General features: G+C 31.0%; 1 protein-coding gene across 1 annotated transcript; it reads left to right on the forward strand.

Moving 5' to 3' along the window:
• The first annotated feature begins 4,496 nt into the window (after positions 1-4,496).
• LOC124936522 (aspartic proteinase A1-like) lies at positions 4,497-7,252 on the forward strand. Its single transcript, XM_047477026.1, has 12 exons — positions 4,497-4,883; positions 4,970-5,030; positions 5,131-5,225; positions 5,315-5,427; positions 5,507-5,675; positions 5,753-5,792; positions 5,931-5,989; positions 6,069-6,182; positions 6,255-6,434; positions 6,516-6,635; positions 6,730-6,806; positions 7,168-7,252. The coding sequence occupies exons 1-12, from the start codon at positions 4,560-4,562 to the stop codon at positions 7,250-7,252; spliced, it is 1,437 nt and encodes a 478-aa protein (XP_047332982.1). The 5' UTR covers positions 4,497-4,559.
• The last annotated feature ends 16,035 nt before the right edge of the window (positions 7,253-23,287 follow it).

The raw sequence follows: 23,287 nt of genomic DNA on the forward strand, positions 1-23,287 counted from the left end.
TTTAATGTTAACATATATTTTATCCCCTTGACACTCACTTAATCTTTCAATTAACCCTTATATTGTGACTCATACTTTTTCATATGCCTATTTTATCTCCTCGTCAAACCACGCACCAATCTTAGTCGACTTCAATTGATTACACACATTTTATCTCTCGTCAAACTCAACCACTAACCCCCCAATTGACCATCATTTTTTGACTCACATTTTTTCATGTATTTTTTATCCCTTCGGCAAACCACCCACTGACCATATTTTTGTGACTCACACTTTTTCATATGTCTCTTAATTTCTCGACAAACTACTCACCATTCTTAGTCAACTTCTCTTTTATTCTCACTTCAACAAATCAACAATCAATCTCAATTGATCATACACCTCTTATCCATTTTCAAAACACAACTACTATTCCTCAACTAACCCTGATCTTGTACCTCACACATTTTCATGTCTCTATATCCCCTCATATGTTTCTTTATCTCTTGGAAAAATCACTCATTGACCATAATCTTGTGACTCCTAAAATTAAAACGGTTAAAAATAAAATAAAAATGTTATAGGTATGTTTCAAACTTGCAACCTAACAAAACAAGTACAACCATTTAACCAACTATGCTAATAAGACTTTATATTTTAAATTCAACATCAAATTTGATGAACACGGGACGTTTTAACAATATAAGTTCAATTTTTTAACTAACTAATCTATATATATATATATATATATATATATATAATGATGCTTAATTTTCAAAGTGTCCGGAGTGCCGGGTCGAAAGCTATAGTTAATTTGGATATATATGTGAGAGTAAATGTATATTTGGGTCGGATTGTGGGTTGACCCGCCCATAAACTTCAAACGGTTAAAAATAAAATTAAAAATGCTATATGTATGTTTGGAACTTGCAACCTAACAAAACAAGTACAACCATTTAACCAACTAGGCTAACAAGACTTTATATTTTAAATTTAACACCAAATTTGATGAACGCGAGATGTTTTAATAATATAAGTTTAATTTTTTTAACTAACTAATCTATATACTATCAAATTTTAACTGTAAATTTTTTTTCTCAATTTTTATATCATTACTCTTTCAAATGCACAAACTACATGCTAGTTTGTTTAATGACTTAAAATAAAAACTGAGGGAGAAAAATAATTAAAGTAGAGAGATAGATTAAAAAAGAGAGAATTAAAGAAGTGACTTAATAAATTTTTATTATATTTGCTGACCTAGACTTCCACTTTATAAAGAAATAGAGAGTAAAAGAGAGGAGAGATAAAATATTTATTGAAGTGGAGGATTATGGTGATCTTAAATTTTAAACATTATTATATATATGACAAATTATTTGGACGGTACTCTAATTACTTCGATCGCTCACTTTTAGCCCTCAAATTAATTTTTAAAACAAATCGTCCTTCAACTTTTAAAAAGGTCCAATGACCCTCCTTTAACTTTTTGGTTAAACATAACTGATTAAGCTTAAAATATTATATATATATTATCTTTAATTATAATATTTTTATTTATATATATAATTATTAAATCGCTTATATATAATTTATTTATTGAGCTTAAACTTGTTGACCAAAAATATATTATAATTTAGTTTATTAAAAATAAATAAGTGCATAATGTCAAACAAATTTTAAAACAATTAAAGAATAATTTAATATATAAGTTAAATTGATAATAATTTTTTAGATGACTCAACTTTTAGTTTGAATAATTCAACTTCACAATTACTTCATAGGGTAATTCGTCGTGTAACCATAAAATGTGTAAATATTTACATGGTTCTTCACTAACCGATGTATGAAGATTTAAAGAATGTGTATAAATTATTTAAAAAATAATAATGGAAAAAAGTGTATATGTTATCCTTAATTCGATTTCTGAGAGTTTCGACATAAAAGTAGTTAGACTTTTGTATTAACTTTTGTGATATTAGTAATGAAAATCTTTGATTTGTTTTAAGAGTAAAAAGTAATATAAAATTTATTAACTATCAACATTTTTTAATGCATAATCTTAGAATAGTCAAATGTCACAACGGTTATATATATATATAATCTTCTCGCATTTACTCATTTGTCTTTACGAAAATCGGTCATTTATAAGAATTCAATAATAATGGGTTGTTTTGAAAAATCATCATAAGAAAAAATTTATGATTATATTAATTAAAATTTTTAAAAATATATATATATATATATATATATATATATATATATATATATATAAAGTCAATGTAATTATCGAGCATTCACTCAAATTATTTAGTACATCTGTTGCATGTTCTTCCTCGCTTGGACATAGATATAGCGAACTAGCGTTATATTCTTTTTTATAAATTGATATATAAAAAAAACTGTAATCAAGAAAAATAATCGACATAAACTTTTACCATATGGTCCGCAAGATTGTAAAAAACATTTAAGTTTTTTAATCTCGCCAAATATACTCCGTTCCTCAATTTGTTTTTTAAATATTCAAAAACTAAAATACTCAAAAAAAAATGAGAATCATAAGTAATATTGGAGAAATATAGAAGGCATAAATATTTGTATGATTCTTCACTAACTAAGGTAACGAATATTGAAAATGTAGACTTATATTATAGTAAAAAACAAATAATGGTAATCTCGTGAAATACGTCAAATGAAGTCATCAAACACATGAAATTGACAATCTATTAATATTTTGCAATCTTCGTACTTGATAATAATGATAAATCAATAGAAAAAAACGAATGATCATAAATTTTACCATTTCAGTAATATAGTCAAGATTCACAGATGTGAATCGAAGGAGTTCATTGCAAAAAATCTCTTCATTGTTGTCGTATCTTTCTCACTCCATTACAAATTACGATTCAGTGCAACACCTTAAATGGTAAAAAAAACTCGTATCTTTATATTATGTAATTTTAGACACACGAGACAATAATAATTTTATCTAGTTCGAGCTACTTTATAAACAAACTAGAGAGGAAAGACCAAATAAAGATAATTTTATCAAAATTATTTTTTGTTTAATGATTTTTTTAAGCAATAACACATTTTCTCAAATTCTCACCAACATATACAACCACTATTATCAATTTAGTCTTATACCAACATATCATAATCTATATTTTAGTCTTATATTGACATATCTTTTCATTCAATTTCTTCATCCCCATATATACTCCACCATTATCATGCCCATATTCAAATTCTTCGAACCAATGGTCTCATATATGAAATGAGAATACTTTAACTATTAAACCATTTGTGATTGTTGATTTTAATTTTTAGTTTTGTGTATGTATATATATTGTTATATATATAATATAATTATATAATTTAAAAAATAATTAATATAAATATAATTAATATATAGAATTATAGATTATAAAATAATTAATAAAAATATAAAATAAAATAAATAATAATAATAAACTATTTAATAAATATGAAAATAATTAAAATAAATATATTAATAAAAATATATGAATTAATTTAAAATTTTTAAAAATTAAACATTATTAGATTCCATCCAAAATCAAACAATCATTTAAGTTAATCAATATTTTAATGGGAAGAATGCCAATTTTACACACCAAGTTGTAAGAAGGTGTCAAATTTACTTATTAAGTATCAAAATTCCATTTATATGTATGAACTTGTCAAAAAATGTCAAATATATTTAAAATAACAGAAATGTTAAACGGTGTTAAAATTTTTGTCACATGTAATATCAACATTTTTTTTTTTAAATTAACATTACTTTAATTATTTTTTATTCAAACAAAACATTAAATCTTGGAGGTTAGAAAAAGGTAAAAAACAAAAGAACTTGAGTTAATCAAAGAGAGAAAAGTTAGAAAAAAAATGGAGAGTTGTGGAGGAATGAGAGAGAAAGTAAAAATAAATTTTGTTTAAATGGAAAAATAATTAAAGTAATATCAATTTAAAAAATTTAAAAATATGTGGATATTACATGTGACAAAAATTTTAACACCGTTTAACATTTCTGTTATTTTAAATATATTTGACACTTTTTTGACAAGTTCATACATATAAATAGAATTTTGATACTTAATAAGTAAATTTGACACCTTCTTACAACTTGGTACGTAAATTTTACATTCTTCCCATATTTTAATTATTTAGACCAGAGCAAAGTTAATAATATGAAAACAAATGAGTGAAAAGTTGGATAATTTGAAAAATTCTGTATAAATGGTCGGATTCAGGAAATATATCCTAAACCTTCTTGTTCATTTGCTTTACTGATGCTTTACCCGTCGTCATGAACACGATCATGCAGTGAACGCAACCTTTTCATCAGCAAAAACTACTTTCGGAGAACAATTTCATCTCTATAAATGTCGCCATCCATCACTATCGATTCGTCATTCTTCTTGCACTTCTACTTCTTATTCGTTTTGCTACGTACGAAGGCGGTGTCTGTCGGTGACGACGGTGAGTAATCTTGTGTAAATTAGTCGATTTCTGCATTTTCTGAATCAAGTTCTTCAAATCGCTATTGCAGGTGATCAAGCATGGGAACACAGTTTAGAGCAGCAGTTATCACTCTGTTTCTTTCATCAGTCCTTCAGCTGGTGTTTTCTGAATCCAACGATGGAATCGTTAGAATTGGACTCAAAAAGTTTAAGTTAGATGAAAACAACATGATCGCTGCTCGACTTACCCCGCAAATACTGAATCCTCAAAATGCTGACGCCATTGTAGGGCTAAAAAATTACAGGAAAATGCAGTACTATGGTGAAATTTCAATCGGTACACCACCACAGAAATTCACTGTGGTTTTTGATACAGGAAGCTCTGATCTGTGGATACCTTCCTCAGAGTGCTACTACGATTCTGTAAGTTTGATCATTTTTATACTTCATTCATACATATTTTATTAGGAGATAAAATTATGTTGAATTTGCCTCTGTTTCTGCTGCAGCCTGCTTGCTATAATCATTCCAAATATGATGCCCGTCGATCAATAACATATAGAGTGAACGGTAGGGTGTCTGTTGCAACTTTTACAGAAATAACTTTATGTAAGCAACTAAGCAGGAAGGTGATAATTGACTTGAAACATAATGTTGCTGTTTTTCACAGGAAAATATACTGAGATACACTATGGTTCAGGTTCAATAGCTGGCCACATTAGCCAAGACAATGTTTTAGTTGGTGGTTTAACAATTAAGAATCAGGTTATTATATATATACAACATATCCTTTCATAGACCAAATCATCATTTCTTTCATACTAATACAATACTTAAGTTTACTACAACTACAGAGCTTCATTGAAGCAAGAAGACTGTCTGGTTCTATGTTTAAGTTTAACAAGTTTGATGGTGTTCTTGGCCTTGGATTACATGAGATCTCACCTGGAGGTGCTGTTCCAGTATGGTATGTACTATCTAATGTCAAGTTAAAATTTGTTGTGATATTCTTCTTTAAGATAAGGAGTATCCGCTCATATTTGTAGGTACAACATGATGAACCAGGGTTTGATTCGGAATCAATCGTTCTCATTTTGGCTTAATAGAAAAACAACAGGAGAGGAAGGAGGTGAACTTGTATTTGGTGGGACTGATACAAGGCATTACAAGGGGGAGCATACTTATGTCCCTGTGACCCACAAGAGCTCTTGGCTGGTTGGGAAATTTATACATATATATTTATTTTTTATGGTTGTTTCTTTTAGAACCTTATAATGTGTTTGCTCTTGTAGTTTGATATGGGTGATGTCTTCGTCGAGGGTCAACCAATAGGTGAGATCTTTCATCGTGTTCATAAAAGAAGAGGTCCTTCATAAAAGAAGAGATACCATTTAATTGGAGGTCATGTTGGTGGAATGAATAATAAAAAGAGAGAGCGTGTCATTTATTGATTATAGAGTATATTTACAGGTGTTTCTGGTTGTTCTGCAATTGCGGATTCTGGAGCTTCTTTGTTGACGGGTCCAACTGTATGTGAAACTGAAAAAGAGTTTTATTTTATTGTTCATATAATGGCCGATAAATAATGAATAATTTTTATACGTGTAGGCTGGGATTGCCATGATAAACCATGAAATTGGAATCAGAGGAGTAGTTAACGATAGATGCAAGTCAATCGTTGGACAGCATGGACACAAAATTCTCAACATGCTCCTAGTAAAGGTTTGTTATTTTGGTTGAAATCTATTTTTCCTTAAAATACACTAATTATAATGTTGTCCTAACTTTTAATAGGAGTCACCTGAGAAAATTTGTTCTCTAATTGAATTATGCCCAGTTTATGGAAGTAATAATAGAACATCAGATTTTATCGATGTCGATACGTGCAATAAGTGTGAAATGATAGTTGTGTGGATGGAGAGTCAACATAAGAGGAATCAGAGAGAATATGCTATTTTAAATTATGTTGATAAGGTAAATATTTATTATCTCACTTAAAATAATTAATATTAACATATGAATCAAATAAATGATAAAAAATAATGTTTATATCAGCTATGTGATTCGTTTCCAACACCAAATCTGGAAAGAAGAGTGGATTGTCAGCGAATTTCCTCTATGCCTGTATTTTCGTTTTTAATTGGTTCTAGAAATTTTACCCTCTCGCCTGAGGAGGTGAATAATTGCTTATCTTATTTTACATTAATTGTTACATATTTTGTTTTCTTATTGATTTGGTTGATAAAATATTTAATTTGTCATGAATCAGTATATATTGAAGACTGCCACTAATTGCAGAAGTGGCTTTATTGCCATAGATATTCTTTCTCCTGGCGGACCTCTCTGGTTTGACATAATCTTTATATATTCTCTATTCTTGCAAAAATGAAAAAAAAATTATTGATGAATTTATGAAGTAAAATGAATCTTATAGTGAGTGGCATCCCTACTTTTAAGGATTCTTAATCATAAGATCTTTAATCTCTCATTCAAATACTCTTTTAATTTAAATTAGATTAGTGTCTTAAGATTAATTTTTATTTTTAAAAGTTAAAAATTGAATTTGAAAGATTTGATTTAATCGAATTATAATTTTTTGTTTTAAAAGCTAGAAAATATACATCATAAGTTTTTTCATAATATGTTAAACTAGTTTAGACAAATTATATATTAATGAATCTTATTATGATTAATGTGATCTATGAAGGATTTTGGGGCATCCATTCATGGGCCGTTATCACACAGTATTTGACTATGTCAATTCGAGAGTTGGATTTGCGGATGCTGCATAATAATATTATTATTAATAATAAAAATAATGTACACTTATTTGTTAAATTCATTTATGTTAACAAAATATTTGGGTCAAATTTGTTTTCATTTACCATATTTATATTTGAGTCTTGTACGTCTTATTCTTTTGTTCTGTCTCGTTTTAGGATAAGACTTGAGAGATTTTAAAAATAGGCTCGACTCGAGTATTTGTAAAAAAATGTTTTCGTCAGTTATTTTGCTATGTCCCGTAGTTTACCATATTCTCGAATCTCGTAAAACAAAATGAGAAAATAACTCTATCAAGAGTCTTTTCATCTAAAGTTGAAATGAGAAATCGAGATGTTAGACATACTTTTGGTTCTTTTTAAGAGTCGTTACATAGTTAATTATCGAGAAATTAAGGAAAAAAATTACATTTTTTTTTGGCGTGGAAAAAGGTTTTGATGATATGTTCCACTCGTCCAACCAAATGAAGGGTCACTATTTTGAAACAAATTAGGCCTTTTTAATTTTATCACGACATATTACAAAGTTCTTTTTAAATTTAAATTTCAGAACTTAATCTCGTTTTTCTTTAAAAGATTTTACTTAGACTAGTCTAAGATTTGAAAGTGATACGCTCTTTCAGTAGATAAAATTTCATTTAAATATAATTGAATTATCTACAACGTAGGTAACAAATATGGACCGAAAATTAATAAACGATTCGGGTTAGAAATATAAAAAATTATTCTGAGTCATTTTCTTTTCTTCTTCTTCTTATTTTTAATTTTTAAAAATTTATTAGATAAAAAATGGCTTAAATAATTAAATGTCAAAATACACTTACAAACAATGCCTTAGCCCTTAACTAGTTGGGTGAACGCGGTTTAGAGTTGAACCAGACTGGTCAACGGTAAAAGTCAACCAAACTAAAAAAACTTACCAACGTACATCTTAACCTTAGCCCCATTTGATTTTTTTTTTTCATTTGTTTATCAAATCCTCACAAATTTATCAATATTAATTTACTAACAAGTTTATTGAATTATAATGAAATTAGGACGTGGGTAATAAATCAAATAAATTTTATATAAATTCAAACATTAATTAAAGAGTGAAATTTGATTTAAATATATAATTTTAACAACTCAACTCAATATTCATTATCTTCAGTAGTGAAATTTACTAAAAAAGAAAAATACGAAGAGATAGTAATTGATCAATGACTATAATGAGGGAGCTGATTAAGGACCCTAAATCGAAGACCTATACTATCAGGAGCAACTCTACTTGGAAAGTAAATTATGTATGGAATAAAAATGCAAGAAAGAAAGTTGAAGACCACGCCTACAAAGGGAAAATCTTCTTTGGGGATGTTAAAATAAAAGTGGAGGTACTTAATCCTTTTTTTAAGTTTAAACTGCCCAATGAAGTAGAAGAAAATTGCATAAACGAAAGAGAAAATGTGGTGGTAGAGAATTATATTGGGAAAAATCGAGTATCATTTGCAATCATCAAAGAAGTTTTAATGACACAGTGGAAGGAAAAAGGGCTGAAGAAGATCTCTGCAAATATTAATGATCTCTATTTTTTGCAATTAAAGAAAGAGTCGAATCTTGATGAAATTCTGGAAAATGGGCATACATATATATTGGATCCAACTGAATGAAGTTGGAAATATTATTCGAAGATTTGAACATGTTAAGTAAACCTAAGGAGACAACACAAATATGGTTCAAGCTTTGGAATATCCCTACAGACATGTACAAAGAATAAACCATTAGTCATTTTGCAGGGTTATTGGAAAACTATTATACATGGACCCAATAAAAAAGGAGAAGAGCATATATCCTTTGCTAGAATTAGCATAGAGGTGAATCTTTGTAGCACATTACCAAATAATATTATAATGGTTGACATGAAAGGAAAATCTACTATCATGAGAATCACTTATGAGTGGAGACCAACAGGTGTGTTGAGAAAAGATCTAATCTAAACACACGATAAAAGAAGATATAAAAATAAAGTGGTAATAATAATAAAGAACAAAAGATATAACGAGGTTCGACCAACAATGTCTACATCCTCGGGAAGTCGTCCATTCTATTGTTATTCCATGGAATAATGGTCCAAGTAACCCTATGTTACAATGTCTCTATTTATATAAGTACATCAAAAGCCAAGAGACTAAACTACTGCTCCTAAGCCCAATAAAGGCTTAAAGCCCAATTACAATATATAAACTCTAATTAAAAATGAGTCCAAAACCCAACAATCTCCACCTTGGGTGAATACCGCGCTTATTGAGATGTAATGAATAAATTACAAATTCAAGAATCTCCACCTTGACGAATTTCACATCCCTTAGGAAACACACGAGCCATACCCATCAATCTCCACCTTGAAAAAAGTCAAGCCATCAAGAAATAAGTGGATCTACACTTCAATCTTCACCCTTGCTCAAGCCATTCATGAGATAACTTTTTGTACCTCAATTTCCACTCAAGAGTCCTTATAAGAATAACAATATCCACCATCACGTATATCATGCCATCAAAATATTATGAGCCACACAATAATCTTCACTGCTCGAGCCATTAACGAGATAAATCATTATACCTCTACTTCTGTTCAAAAGCCCTTAGAAGATAAAATTATAGAGTTTATAACATCAAATAAATTTGGGTAAATACGTTATTTCAACGACGAGAGATATTCAACAACTTTTCTCAATCTTTGTTCATACCCGTTGACATATGCGGGAACTAGAATTAACAATTCTTTATTATGTCAAAATAATCATTACCTTTGTTTGTCACAAACCGAGTGTCTTATTTTTCAAGTCCAACAATCGACTGAAATCAAAATACCGAATAGACCCAAGACGAACTTTTATCGTCTACTTTATCAAAATCAAATATCTATTGAAAATTGAGGACACCCAAAATAAACTTCCACTTCCTCAAAATAATATATCGATCAAAGTAAAACCCTTTAACCAATTAATCTAATACGATTTTATATTTTAAATCCTACTATTAATCTATATATATTATATATATATAATGCTTAATTTGAATTTGTCAGGTCGAAAGCTATGATTAATTTGGATATATATGTGAAAGTAAAATAGATACTTGAGTCGGATTGTGGGTTGACCCACCCATAAATTTGAAACAGTTAAAAATAAAATAAAAAATGCTATATGTATGTTTAGAACTTGTAACTTAACAAAAATAAGTAAAACCCTTTAACCAACTAAGCTAATAATACTTTATATTTTAAATTCTACACAAAATTTGATGAACGCGCAACATTCATAATAATATATATATATAATGTTCTATTTGAATTTTTCGAGTAAAAAACTGTGGTTAATTTGGATATATATGTGAGAGTAAATGGATACTTAGGTCAGATCGTGGGTTGATCCGCCCATAAACTCGAAACGGTTAAAAAATAAAATTTTAAATGTTATATGTAAGTTTTAAACTTTCAACCTAACAAAAACAAGTAAAATCCTTTAACCAACTAATCTAATACGATTTTATATTTTAAACACTACACAAAATTTGATAAATTCACGACAATATATATATATAATAATAATAATACTTAATTTGAATTTGTCGGGTCGAGAGTTGTGGTTAATTTAAATATATATATATGTGAGAGTAATTGAATATTTGGGTCTATATCATTATTAACGAAATATTTTTATTTAATATTAGGATAATTTATTTTTATTATATATAATGTTATATATATCATTATTAATGAAATATTTTTATTTAATAGTATGATAAATATATAATTATTTTTATTAAATTTTGTTTTTGTAGGATTATGAAAATTTTATATAATATATATAGTTATTTAAAATGTAACTTACAAAATATATATATACATACATAAAATTATAAAATTATTTCAACAATTATAAGTGGCTAAGAGTGATATTTTTTATGCAAATATTTTCAAATGCTTTTTTAGAGCCCTGGTCTACAATACCTAGAGAAAAAAAATACAAGAATTAATAACACGAATAAGTGAATTGAAGGAAAAGTTTGGGATGATATTTTTTCTGATGGCAACGCTCTCATACATACATGGAGGGGATTCCGATTAATGAAGACAATTGAAAGCTCAGTCAAAAATGAAATATCTCCTATAAAATCATTACAAGGAAAGAAATGTTCAAGTAGTTCTTGTTTGATGACTTGTTTGTAATTTAATTGTTTGTTGTTCTATTAGTTTTCACTAGTAAAAAAAGGACCTTTACCGACGGTTTTTTCCGAAGGTTTTGTAAAACTCTCCTAAATACTCCCGAGAGGAACAAATCCTTAGGTATTAAAAATAGATTCCGAGGGGGGTGTAAAACCTTTGGGTTTATTAATTATTACCGAAAGTTCTTTGTAGAACTTTCGGTTTTTACCTTCCCAAAAAACCAAAAAAAATTCTAAGTGTTGGATGTGGGTTATTTGCGAAAGTTTTTACAAAACCTTCGGTTTTGAAATCCCGGAGATTTTTAATTGCAAAGGTTATTCAAAGAACCTTCGGTTTTACCTTTTTTGAAATTCTCTTTTCCAAAAGTTTTACAAAGAACCTTCGGTTTTGCTCAATTAAAAATAATTCTAAGTTTGGTAATGGTTTGTTCCGAAGGGTTTTTAATAAACCTTCGGTTTTGACTAATATCAAAACTGAAGGTTATATGAAAACTTTCGGCATCTACCTCTATAAATACAAACCCTAACCCTTCTCTTTTTCATTCCACCCTCTCATTTTCTCTCTCTCCCGCGCCGCAGCCGCCTCCTCCACGCCGGTTTTTCTCTTCTCTCGTCCAGGTTTGTTTCATTTGTTTTTTTTGTTTTGTTTATTATTAGATTAAGATTTATTAAGTTTATATATATATATATTATCTAGATTTAGGCTAGTTTAAATTATTTGTTTGTTTCATTGATTTAGATTTGTTTATATACGTTTTTGTTTAGATTAGATTTAAGTTAGTTTGTTAAATATATGTTAGTTTTGTTTTTTGTTTGATTGAAGTTATATATATTAGATTTAGGTTACAGTTATTTTGTTTGATTAATATATATATATACATGATATATCTGAAATGCATGTAGGAATATGGGTGATTCATGGAATAGTCTTCGGCGTACACCGGAGAAACTGCATCCGTGTTACCAGAATCTGATAGCACAATCAGAAATTGCGGCACGTGAGGAAGAGGTGAGACGGATGACGCTGGAAATAGAGCAAATCCGATTGAGGGATGCGGAAACAGGCCGATTGCTCAGTGAAATTAAAACGGACAGGGCCGAAATGGCCCAGAGATTAAAGAATCTCGAACAGGAACTTGTAATATTGAGGAGTCGACTAAATCAACCACCCCCTCCTCCCACCCCATCTAATAATTTCTAGATTAATTATGTGTTTATTTGTTTTTCCGTACGAACGATTATGATATTTTTATGTGTTTTGTTTTAATTTTCATGAAATATTATTATTATGTTTGGTTTGGTTTGGTTTAATATGTTGTTAATTAATTATGTTATTTTTGTTTACTTTTCACCTTTAAAAAAAACAGCATGGCCAAAACCGAAGGTTTATTTGAAAACCTTCGGTTTTGACCCCTACTTAAAAAAATCTAAAAAATTTCTAAGTATGGGGAAGGGTAAAACCAAAGATTTATTTGAAAACCTTCGGTTTTGACCCCTGCTTAAAAAAATCTAAAAAATTTCTAAGTATGGGGAAGGGTAAAAACCGAAGGTTTATTTGAAAACCTTCGGTTTTGACCCCTGCTTAAAAAAATCTAAAAAATTTCTAAGTATGGGGAAGGGTAAAAACCGAAGGTTTATTTGAAAACCTTCGGTTTTGACCCCTGCTTAAAAAAATGGGAAGGGTAAAACCGAAGGTTTATTTGAAAACCTTCGGTTTTGACCCCTGTTTAAAAAAATGGGAAGGGTAAAAACCGAAGGTTTATTTGAAAACCTTCGGTTTTGACCCCTGCTTAAATTTTTTTAAAAATTTCTAAGTATGGGGAAGGGTAAAAACCGAAGGTTTATTTGAAAACCTTCGGTTTTGACCCCTACTTAAAAAAATGGGAAGAGTAAAAACCGAAGGTTTATTTGAAAACCTTCGGTTTTGACCCCTGCTTAAAAAAATCTAAAAAATTTCTAAGTATGGGGGAAGGGTAAAAACCGAAGGTTTATTTGAAATCTTCGGTTTTGACCCCTGCTTAAAAAAATGGGAAGGGTAAAAACCGAAGGTTTTCAAATAAACCTTCGGTTTTGACCCCTGCTTAAAAAAATCTAAAAAATTTCTAAGTATGGGGAAGGGTAAAAACTGAAGGTTTATTTGAAAACCTTCGGTTTTGACCCTTGGTTAAAAAAATCCGAAAATTTTCTAAGTATGGGATTGGTAAAAACCGAAGGTTTATTAAAAAACCTTCGGTTTTAACACTTCCCAAACACATCCTGTTTAAGGTCAGGACCGAGAGGTTTATTTAAAACCTTCGCAAATACACATAAAAACCGAAAGTTAATGTTATAACTTTCGGTTTTAACAATTCCTAATTTGTTAAATTATTTTGTTTTTAACCCACTAATCTTAACTCCTAACTAATATAATCAAGTATGGGTTATATTTAAAAAATTTATATTGTGTTTTATGTTGAAATGTTTATGATTGTGTTTGATTATTATATAGAAGTGTATTTGAATGTTTATGTATGATTATCTTATTAATGTGTGTAATGTTTGATCATATGGATTGTGCAATATTTTAAGGATATCAAATGTGTTAAATTAATGTTGTTAAAGGTCATTAGAAGGTGAGAAACAAAAGAATTTAACAAATTAGGAGTGATAATCCCGAAAGTTATATATTTAACCTTCGGAAATATCCATCTAAACCGAAAGTTTTATATAAAACTTTCGGGTTTTATACTTCCGAAGAACGAGAGTTATATATACAACTCTCGGTTTATATGATTATTTCCGAAAGTTAATTATATAACTTTCGGTTTTTACATTTTAAATTTTTTAAATTAAAGTATTTTTTCTTTCCAATATAGACTCCTAACTAATATAATCAAGTGTGGGTTATATTTAAAAAATTTATATTGTGTTTTATGTTGAAATGTTTATGATTGTGTTTGATTATTATAGAGAAGTGTATTTGAATGTTTATGTTTGATTATCTTACGAATGTGTGTAATGTTTGATCATATGGATTGTGCAATATTTTAAGGATATCAAATGTGTTAAATTAATGTTGTTAAAGACCATTAGAAGGTGAGAAATAAAAGAATTTAACAAATTAGGAAGTGATAATCCCGAAAGTTATATATTTAACCTTCGGAAATATCCATCTAAACCGAAAGTTTTATATAAAACTTTCGGGTTTTATACTTCCGAAGACCGAGAGTTATATATACAACTCTCGGTTTTTATTCTGTCATTTCCGAGAGTTGTATATAAAACTCTCGGGGTTTAATAAGGGTCAAAACCGAGAGTTTTATATAAAACTCTCGGGGTTTAATAAAGGTCAAAACCGAGAGTTGTATATAAAACTCTCGGAAATGACAAAATAAAAATAAAAAAGCGCCTCTTTCTCTTCTTCTTTCCCGATTTGCTTTCTCTCTTCTCCTCTCATCTCCGCCGCCCGCTTCTCTCTCCCCGACGACCAAGACGCCGCGCCGCCTCCCTGCCGAAGACCACCGAAGACCAAGACGATGCGCCGCCGCCCTGCCGAAGACCAGCGAAGACCACCGAAAGGTTTTGATGAATCGCCCAGCCGCCGCCGAAACTTGAAGAATCTCCTCTGCCGCCGCCGCCGCCCTTCTAGGTTAGTTTATAATTTTTTTTGCAATTAGGTTAGATTATTGTTAGATTGTTGAAATTAGGTTAGATTAATTTGAGATTCTTGTTAGATTTTTGAAATTAGGTTAGATTATTGTTAGATTTTTGTTAGATTTTTGCAATTAGGTTAGATTATTGTTAGATTATGTATATATTATTGTTAAATTAGGTTATAAGTTTAAGATTAGGTTATTGGATTAAATTTTTGAATTGATTTTAGATTTTGATTTAGGTTAGATTTTGTTTAATATAGGTTTTGGTTGATTTTGGTTTGATTGTGGTTGGTTTGATTTGGGTTTAATTGATGTTTGATTTAGGTTAGATGTTGTTTAATTTAGGTTTTGGTTTGATTTTGTTTTGATTGTGATTGGTTTGATTTAGGTTAGATGTTGTTTAATTTAGGTTTTGGTTTGATTTTGTTTTGATTGTGATTGGTTTGATTTAGGTTGGATGTTGTTTAATTTAGGTTTTGGTTTGATTTTGTTTTGATTGTGATTGGTTTGATTTAGGTTAGATGTTGTTTAATTTAGGTTTTGGTTTGCTTTTGTTTTGATTGTGATTATTGGTTTGATTTGGGTGTAATTTATTGTTTTTAGGTTTGGATTACGAATTTCAGTCGCCCCCTGCCCGCCCGTCAATCTACATCCGCTGCTCTTCTTCGTTGCTCGTTTTGTGCAAGGTTAGTTCTTGTTGGTTTATTATATGGTTAGGTTTAGTTTAATGTTAGATTTATGTTAGATTTTCATGTTAGATTTAAGTTTGATTTATGTTCGATTTGATTTATGTTAGATTAGGTATCATGTTTGATTTATATTAGATTATGTTAGTTTTTCATGTTAGATTTAAGTTTGACTTTTGTTTGATTTGATTTATGTTAGATTAGGTATTATGTTTGTTAGATTATGTTGGATTAGATTGGGTTTGAATTAGATTTGATTGTAGGTTAGAATTGTTATATGGAATGAATTATGTATGAATAAAATTATGTTGGATTATAATTGATTGCTTTGAAATGTGTATGAATGATATAATTTTATATTATATGTTTGTTGAACTTTGGTTGGATAATGATATATTAGAAATAAATTATGTTAGCATTATGTAAGCCTAATTAATGTAAACAAATTTAAGTAAATAATAATGCGGGTTGTTTTCCATTTTATTAGAAATATGGAAGTACCCGATAAAAGTTGGATGACCTTACGTCGAGATCATCCAGATTACGAGGAAGGCATTGACAAATTCCTCGAGTATGTTCTTAGGAATACATCCCGACAAATCGTGAAATTTCCCTGCGTGAAATGCTTGAACACGCCGTTTATGGAAATAGACGAAGTGAAGACTCACCTCATCATTTATGGAATAAATGTTCATTATGAGTATTGGTATTTTCATGGAGAAAAGAGACGTACAACTCAAGTGGTTAATGACGATGTCGATGAAGATGCCGATGACTTAGATGATGATGATGATGATGATGACGATGATCAGTCGGAGAATGCCGTGCCGGAATTCAACGATGCGAGACAGGAGATGAATAATACAGTTAATGAAGAGGTCAATGAAGAACGTTATATGCACGAATTTATAAACGATATGTTCCCCAACGTTAATGACGTCCCGAGCAACGATGAACCTGTCGAAGATGCGCATAGATTTTATAAATTGCTTGATGATTGCAAACGGTCATTGTATGAAGGTGCTCGAATAACGAAATCATCGGCACTACTGAAACTACTTCACATAAAAAATGTATGTCAATGGACGAATTCTTCGTTCGATATGTTGTTGCGTCTGCTTAAAGACTACATATTACCGATTGACGCTCAATTGCCAAACTCATACTACGAAAGTAAAAAATTCATTATTGATATCGGGCTTAAATATGACAAGATAGACGCATGTAAGAACAACTGATTTTGGAAGGACGACGTATGTGAAGATTCTTGCAGAGTTTGCGGTCTTTCAAGATGGAAAGTCGACCAAACAAGTGGGACAGTTCGGGAGAAGCAAAATGGGAAATTCATTCCAAAAAAGGTGTTGAGATATTTCCCTTTAATACCAAGACTGCAAAGACTATACATGTCCTCAAAAACGGCTCCAATGATGAGATGGCATAAAGAAGGAAGAGTTGATAGTGATACGTTGAGACATCCCGCTGATTCCTTAACTTGGAAGACGTTTGATGAAAATTATACCGATTTTGCTTCAGAATCTCGAAACGTAAGACTGGGTTTATCAAGCGATGGGTTTCAGCCAATTGCAAACGGGAAAAAATCATACAGTGTTTGGCCGGTTATTCTCGTTCCTTATAATGTGTCACCCACGACTTGCATGGATTCTAGCAATTTCATTTTATCTATGTTAATTCCGGGTCCAAAGAGTCCGGGAGATGCAATTGACATATTTCTCCAGCCATTGATCGAAGAGTTGCATGAACTGTGGCAAACAGGTGTGAAAACGTTTGATGCACACACCTCGCAATACTTTAACATGCGAGCGGCGTTGTTGTGGACCATTAACGACTTTCCCACATACGCGAATTTATCAGGCTGAAGTACGAAAGGTAAATTCGCTTGTCCTTGTTGTAACAACGACACGGTATCTCTTCGATTGGTTCATGGTTCCAAACAATGTTACTTGGGTAGACGTTTCCTTCCACCGAAGCACAAATACAGAAGGGATAAAGAGTCGTTTGATGGTCGAACTGATTATAGAGATCCCCCTAGATTGTTAACGGGGAAAGAAAGTTACAAGCAAGCACGAGACCTAGAAGACATAATTCTTAGTGCGGATCTGAGCAAGAGAACCAAGATATATCATGAAACACGGGGAGACAATTGGAACAAACTTAGCATTTTCTTCCGTCTGCCTTATTGGAAATCACTATTATTGAGACATAATTTGGATGTGATGCATATTGAGAAAAATATCTGTGATAGCGTGTTGGGAACAATAATGAATGTGAAAGAGAATACTAAGGATGGTCTTAAAGCTCGTAAAGACTTAGAACTCTTAGGCATAAAATCATGGTTACATCCTATAAATGATGATGGAGTTGTTCATTATCCAGAAGCGCCTTTCACTTTGACACCCGAAAATAAAAAAAACGTCTTTGTAACTTCTTGAAAGATCTCAAGTTGCCCGATGGTTTTTGCTCAAATATCGGCGGTTGTGTAAATTTGGAAGAGAAAAAGATTTCCGGATTAAAGAGTCATGATTGTCACATTTTATTGGAATATCTTATTTCTTTAGCAACTCGTGGATTACTTCCAGATAATGTGTATAATGCGTTAGTAAATTTGTCTCGTTTCTTTCGGTTGTTGTGCTTCAAAGAGTTGATTCAAGAAGACCTCGAACAATTGTACATGGATATTACATTGACACTTTGCAAATTTGAAATGATTTTTCCGCCGTCAATCTTCGACATCATGATGCATCTCCCGGTTCACTTATTATTTGAGGCTTTGCTTGGAGGACCTGTTCAGTATCGATGGATGTATCCGTTTGAACATTACATGGGTACAATGAAAAGATATTTGCGGAATAATAACCACCCCGAAGCCTCTATAAGCGGGAGTTATCTTGTTAATGAGAGTATTAGTTTATGTGCCAGGTATATGGAGGAACAAGAGCAAGAAAATGCACAAACTGAAATCTCGGGCATTTTAATATTTGCATCGTTGGAAGACCTATCTAACGGAAAAGTATACAACTTGGATTATATCGATCGAGTGACAGCTCATTCTTACATTTTGAAAAATTGTCCCGATGCAGAACTTTTTTACATGTAAGATTCGATGTTGCTGTTACTAATTAGCATTAAAGAGTATGCTATTTAATATTCGATCTATTTGCAGAGATTATAATAACGAGTCCAGTGGAGAAACGTTTGCCGCATATTTCAAGCATCGAGTGAGTAAATTATAAACCATATATCCTAACTCTTTTTATTCATTTTAACAAGTTTATTTCGGATACATATATAGGTCGCCCATTTAGCAGAAATTAACGACATATCAAGAGACCTCAAGATCTTAGGAGAAGGTCCAAGTATGTACTCGTCGATGTATGTTTGATGTAAAGTAAACAGATTCAAATTCTGTACAGAAAAACACGACGAAGGTTTGACCACTCAAAATAGTGAGGTGGTTGTTGAGGGGTACAACGGATCTGAAACCATGTCATACTACGGAGTTTTAACGGATATAATCGAAGTACAATACTATTCTTACAAACGAGTTGTTTTATTCAAGTGTAAGTGGTTTGATACACACTCGGGGGAACTAGGAGTGAAAGTGGATAAATATGGCTTCGTAAGTGTAAATGTAAACCGAATTTTGAAAACCCAAAGTCAAGACCCGTATATATTGGCGAGTCAAGCGAAACAAGTATTCTACGCCCCTGATATGTCAGCCCGACACGGTTGGAAGATTGTGACAAAAATAAAACTGCGGTTTACAAACATATAGTTCAGATTAATTAATTAGGTAGATTTATGTTTTTAACTTTATATTCATTCTTATTACTACTTTATTTCAATTATTCACTCAATTTTATTAATGGTGTGAATTAAGAATGTCTGAAGGTCCTAAAACAACTTGGAAGAGTACGAGGAAGACACCCAAGAAATTGGATAAAAGCTACCAAAACCTACTTGCCCAATCCGAGTCCTTAAAGCTCCGAGGATCGTCTTCTACAGACCAACCACCTATTGTTGTGGTCCCGATAACTACTGCGCCTCCCCAACAGACGAGGATGTTGAGGCTAGTGAGATCCAAGAGTTTATAGAGAGCACATTTGTTGATATGGTGGATAGCGATGAGGCTGAAGACGAGGGTCTTGAGGACCCTATCGAGGAGCAGGATGGCGAGGAGGAGCTCGGGACCACTCCCGACCCATCATCGACAGGTAACTCGTTTACAAATTAGTTAGTGTTTCAATTGATTGACATATCTAATTATGATTTTGATAATTTTGAAGAATCTTCTACCCGCAAGAAACGAGGGAAGAACAAGAATATTGCGCTGTCTAAGAGGGTAACGGGGACAAGGATTCCTCTCACGTTTAGAGAGAAGGATGGTAGGCCAGGCGGTACAGACGTGGGAAGAACACGGTGGTCTAGACATGTGGGGTCGATTATTCGGGACCCCGCAGCCGTCTCACACCGTCTTCTAAAGTGGAAGGCCTTAAGTGCAGACCAATTGGATTCACTGTGGACTACTATCAAGGTAATACTTATTACTTGATTATACATTACGTCATTAAATAATTATTTTTAACATTTGGATGTTATTTTTTCCAGGATCCGTTCGAAGCTACTAATGTTGATATTGAGTCTTTTCGAAATACCGGATTGGGACACGCCAATCAGATATGGGATAGATGGCGGTCGGATTTGAACAAGACATATATCCGCGTCCACAAAGGAGACGAGGCGGCGGTACTGGCTAATCCTCCACCAGACTACGATCGAGATGATTGGGAGTTTGTGTGTCGCAACCATTTTCTTCACAGAAACATTTAAGGTACGGTTTCATAATTCAAATAAAATTTGATATTAATTAATCTATCTTCATTTTTTATTTCAAATACAGAGAAACAGTTCTACAAATATGAAGAACGGGAAGAAGCTGAAATTCCCGCATCGAACGGGAAGTAGACCGTTTGCACAGATTGAAGACGAGTTGGTAAGTAAATTATTTGTAATAACTTAATCTAAAGATTGTTTTAATTATATAAATCATTTATTTCAACAGGCGATTGAAATGGGACGGGCACCGTCTGTAACTGAAGTATTCAAGAGGACCCGTACCTCAAAACCGACAAAAGAAAACCCAACACCCGTCCCGGACGAACACGTGCAAGAGAAAATTGTAAGTGAATTGAATATGCCTCATTTTTTATTATAGAAATGATATTTTATTTGAATTGTGCAGGTTTAGATGGAGGAGGTTGTTAGTAACGAACCGAGAATATCGGATTTCGAATTGACGAAGAGGGTGTTCGGACAACAAAAACACGGGGTCGTGTTCGGAATGGGATCAAGCGTCCGGCCGACACACTTTCGTGAGGATCGTGGAAGTGGAAACAGTTCACAGCGAAACAATGAGTGATTGTTAGAAGAAAATCAAATAATGAAGCTCAAGCTGGAGGAACTGGAGAAGAGGGATGAAGAAAGAAGGCACAGAATGGAATAAATGGAAGCGGAAAAGGAAGAAATTGTGACAAGAATGGAGAGGGAGAAGTTAGAGATGAACGCAAGAATGGAGAGAATCGAATTGTATATGAGGCAACAACCACCTCCTCCCCCCACAAGCTAAGGTTGTTTCGATTCAAAACATGTTTTCATTAATAGTTGTATCAATTTGAATTTATAACAGATTGTTCGGATTATTCGTTTGGTTTCGAATTTTGTAATGATAATTATCAATTAATGTGATGTGGCATTTCTTTTATCATTGATATATTGGTTTGGCTGAACAGGTTTTGGTTGCGAGCAAAATAATCCGCACATTTTTAAAAAATTACGGGAAAAAACTGAAAATAATATTAAAAAACTCTCGGTTTTTACCCAAAGAGAAAACGAAAGTAATATTAGAAAACTCTCGGTTTTTACCCAAAGAGAAAACCGAGAGTTATATGACAAACCCTTTGTTTTTACCCAAAGACGAAAACCGAGAGTTATTAGAAAACACTCGGGTTTTCCACAAAGAGGAAAACCGAAAGTTTTATAATAACCCTCGGTTTTCTTCAAACGGAAAAAATTGAGAGTTTTCATATAACTCTCGGTTTTCTTCAAAGGGAGAAAACCGAGAGTTTTCTAATAACTCTCGGTTTTCTTCAAATGGATAAAAGCGAGAGTTATATGAAAACTCTCGGTTTTCTTCTAATGGAGAAAACCGAGAGTAATATTGAAAACTCTCGGTTTTCTCCGTTTGAAGAAAACCGAGAGTTATTTGTAAAACTCTCGGTTTTTCCACAAAGAGAAAAACCGAAAGTTTTTCAATTACCTTTCGGTTTTACTCTAGGGTATCTAAACCGAAAACTCTACGATATCTCTTGGTAATTGCCCAATTGTTTTTAACGAGAGAGTCAATACCGAGGGATGGCGAGAGTTACCAAAACCTTCGGTAAAGTGTCTATACCGAAAGTTATATGGTCAAAACCGAGAGTTTTTACTCTCGGTTTTGACCCCTTTTTCACCAGTGTTTGTAATTTCGTTGTTTGAAAATTATTTGATATTTTCAACAAAGTTAGGTCTGTCTACCTTTATTTCTTGAAATTCATTTTTTTTCTTTTGTGGTTTTATTGTTAAGTGTAATATATTTTATTTTATTAAATAGATGAAGTTAATGAAAAATAATGTGTGTAATTTGAAAAGGTTAATGGACGGATTTAGGAAATATAACCTCCTGGTTCATTTGCTTTACTGATGCTTTCCCATGTAGATAACGCCACCTTTTCATCAGCAAAAACTACTTTGGGAGAACATGCAATTTCATCTCTAGAAACAATGGCGGATTCGAGCCTCTCCCAACCTTAAAATAAAATATTTTATATACATATTTGATAGGTAACTCTTAGTCCAGTTGGCTTTGTAACCTAACGTCTCACCTTCAATTTTTATTTATTATATTTTAAAATATAATAAAAACTAATATAATTTATATCTATATAATTTATCTATAAACTAATTCATAATTATATTATTTTAATTTTAAATATAATTTTATTAAAATAATTATTATTAATATTTTATTTTATACTAACACTATTTTCTAATATACAAATATTTATAATAATATATAAATTTTAATTAATATAAATAAGATTTATTTATATAAATAAAGTATAAATAATTATATATAAAATAATATAAATCATATAATAATATTATTTATTTTAAAATTATATAATAATTATACATTATTTTTATTTATTTCAATATAATTAATAATACAAATTACTTGTAAAGCTAAAATATAAAAATTAAAATAATAATAGTGTTTTATATTTCTTAATTTTAAATTATTTTAAAAATTTATAAGAAAATATAAATTAACAGTAATAAACAAGTTAAAATAGTTACATTGGTTTGGTTCGGTATCTCGAGTGTTTATTCACTTGATAATATGTGTTTATCACGTTTTTGTATTTTTGTTCTTATATATATATATATATATATATATATATATATAT

Source organism: Impatiens glandulifera, chromosome 4 (genome assembly GCF_907164915.1).
Source record: "Impatiens glandulifera chromosome 4, dImpGla2.1, whole genome shotgun sequence".
Lineage (NCBI taxonomy): Eukaryota > Viridiplantae > Streptophyta > Magnoliopsida > Ericales > Balsaminaceae > Impatiens > Impatiens glandulifera.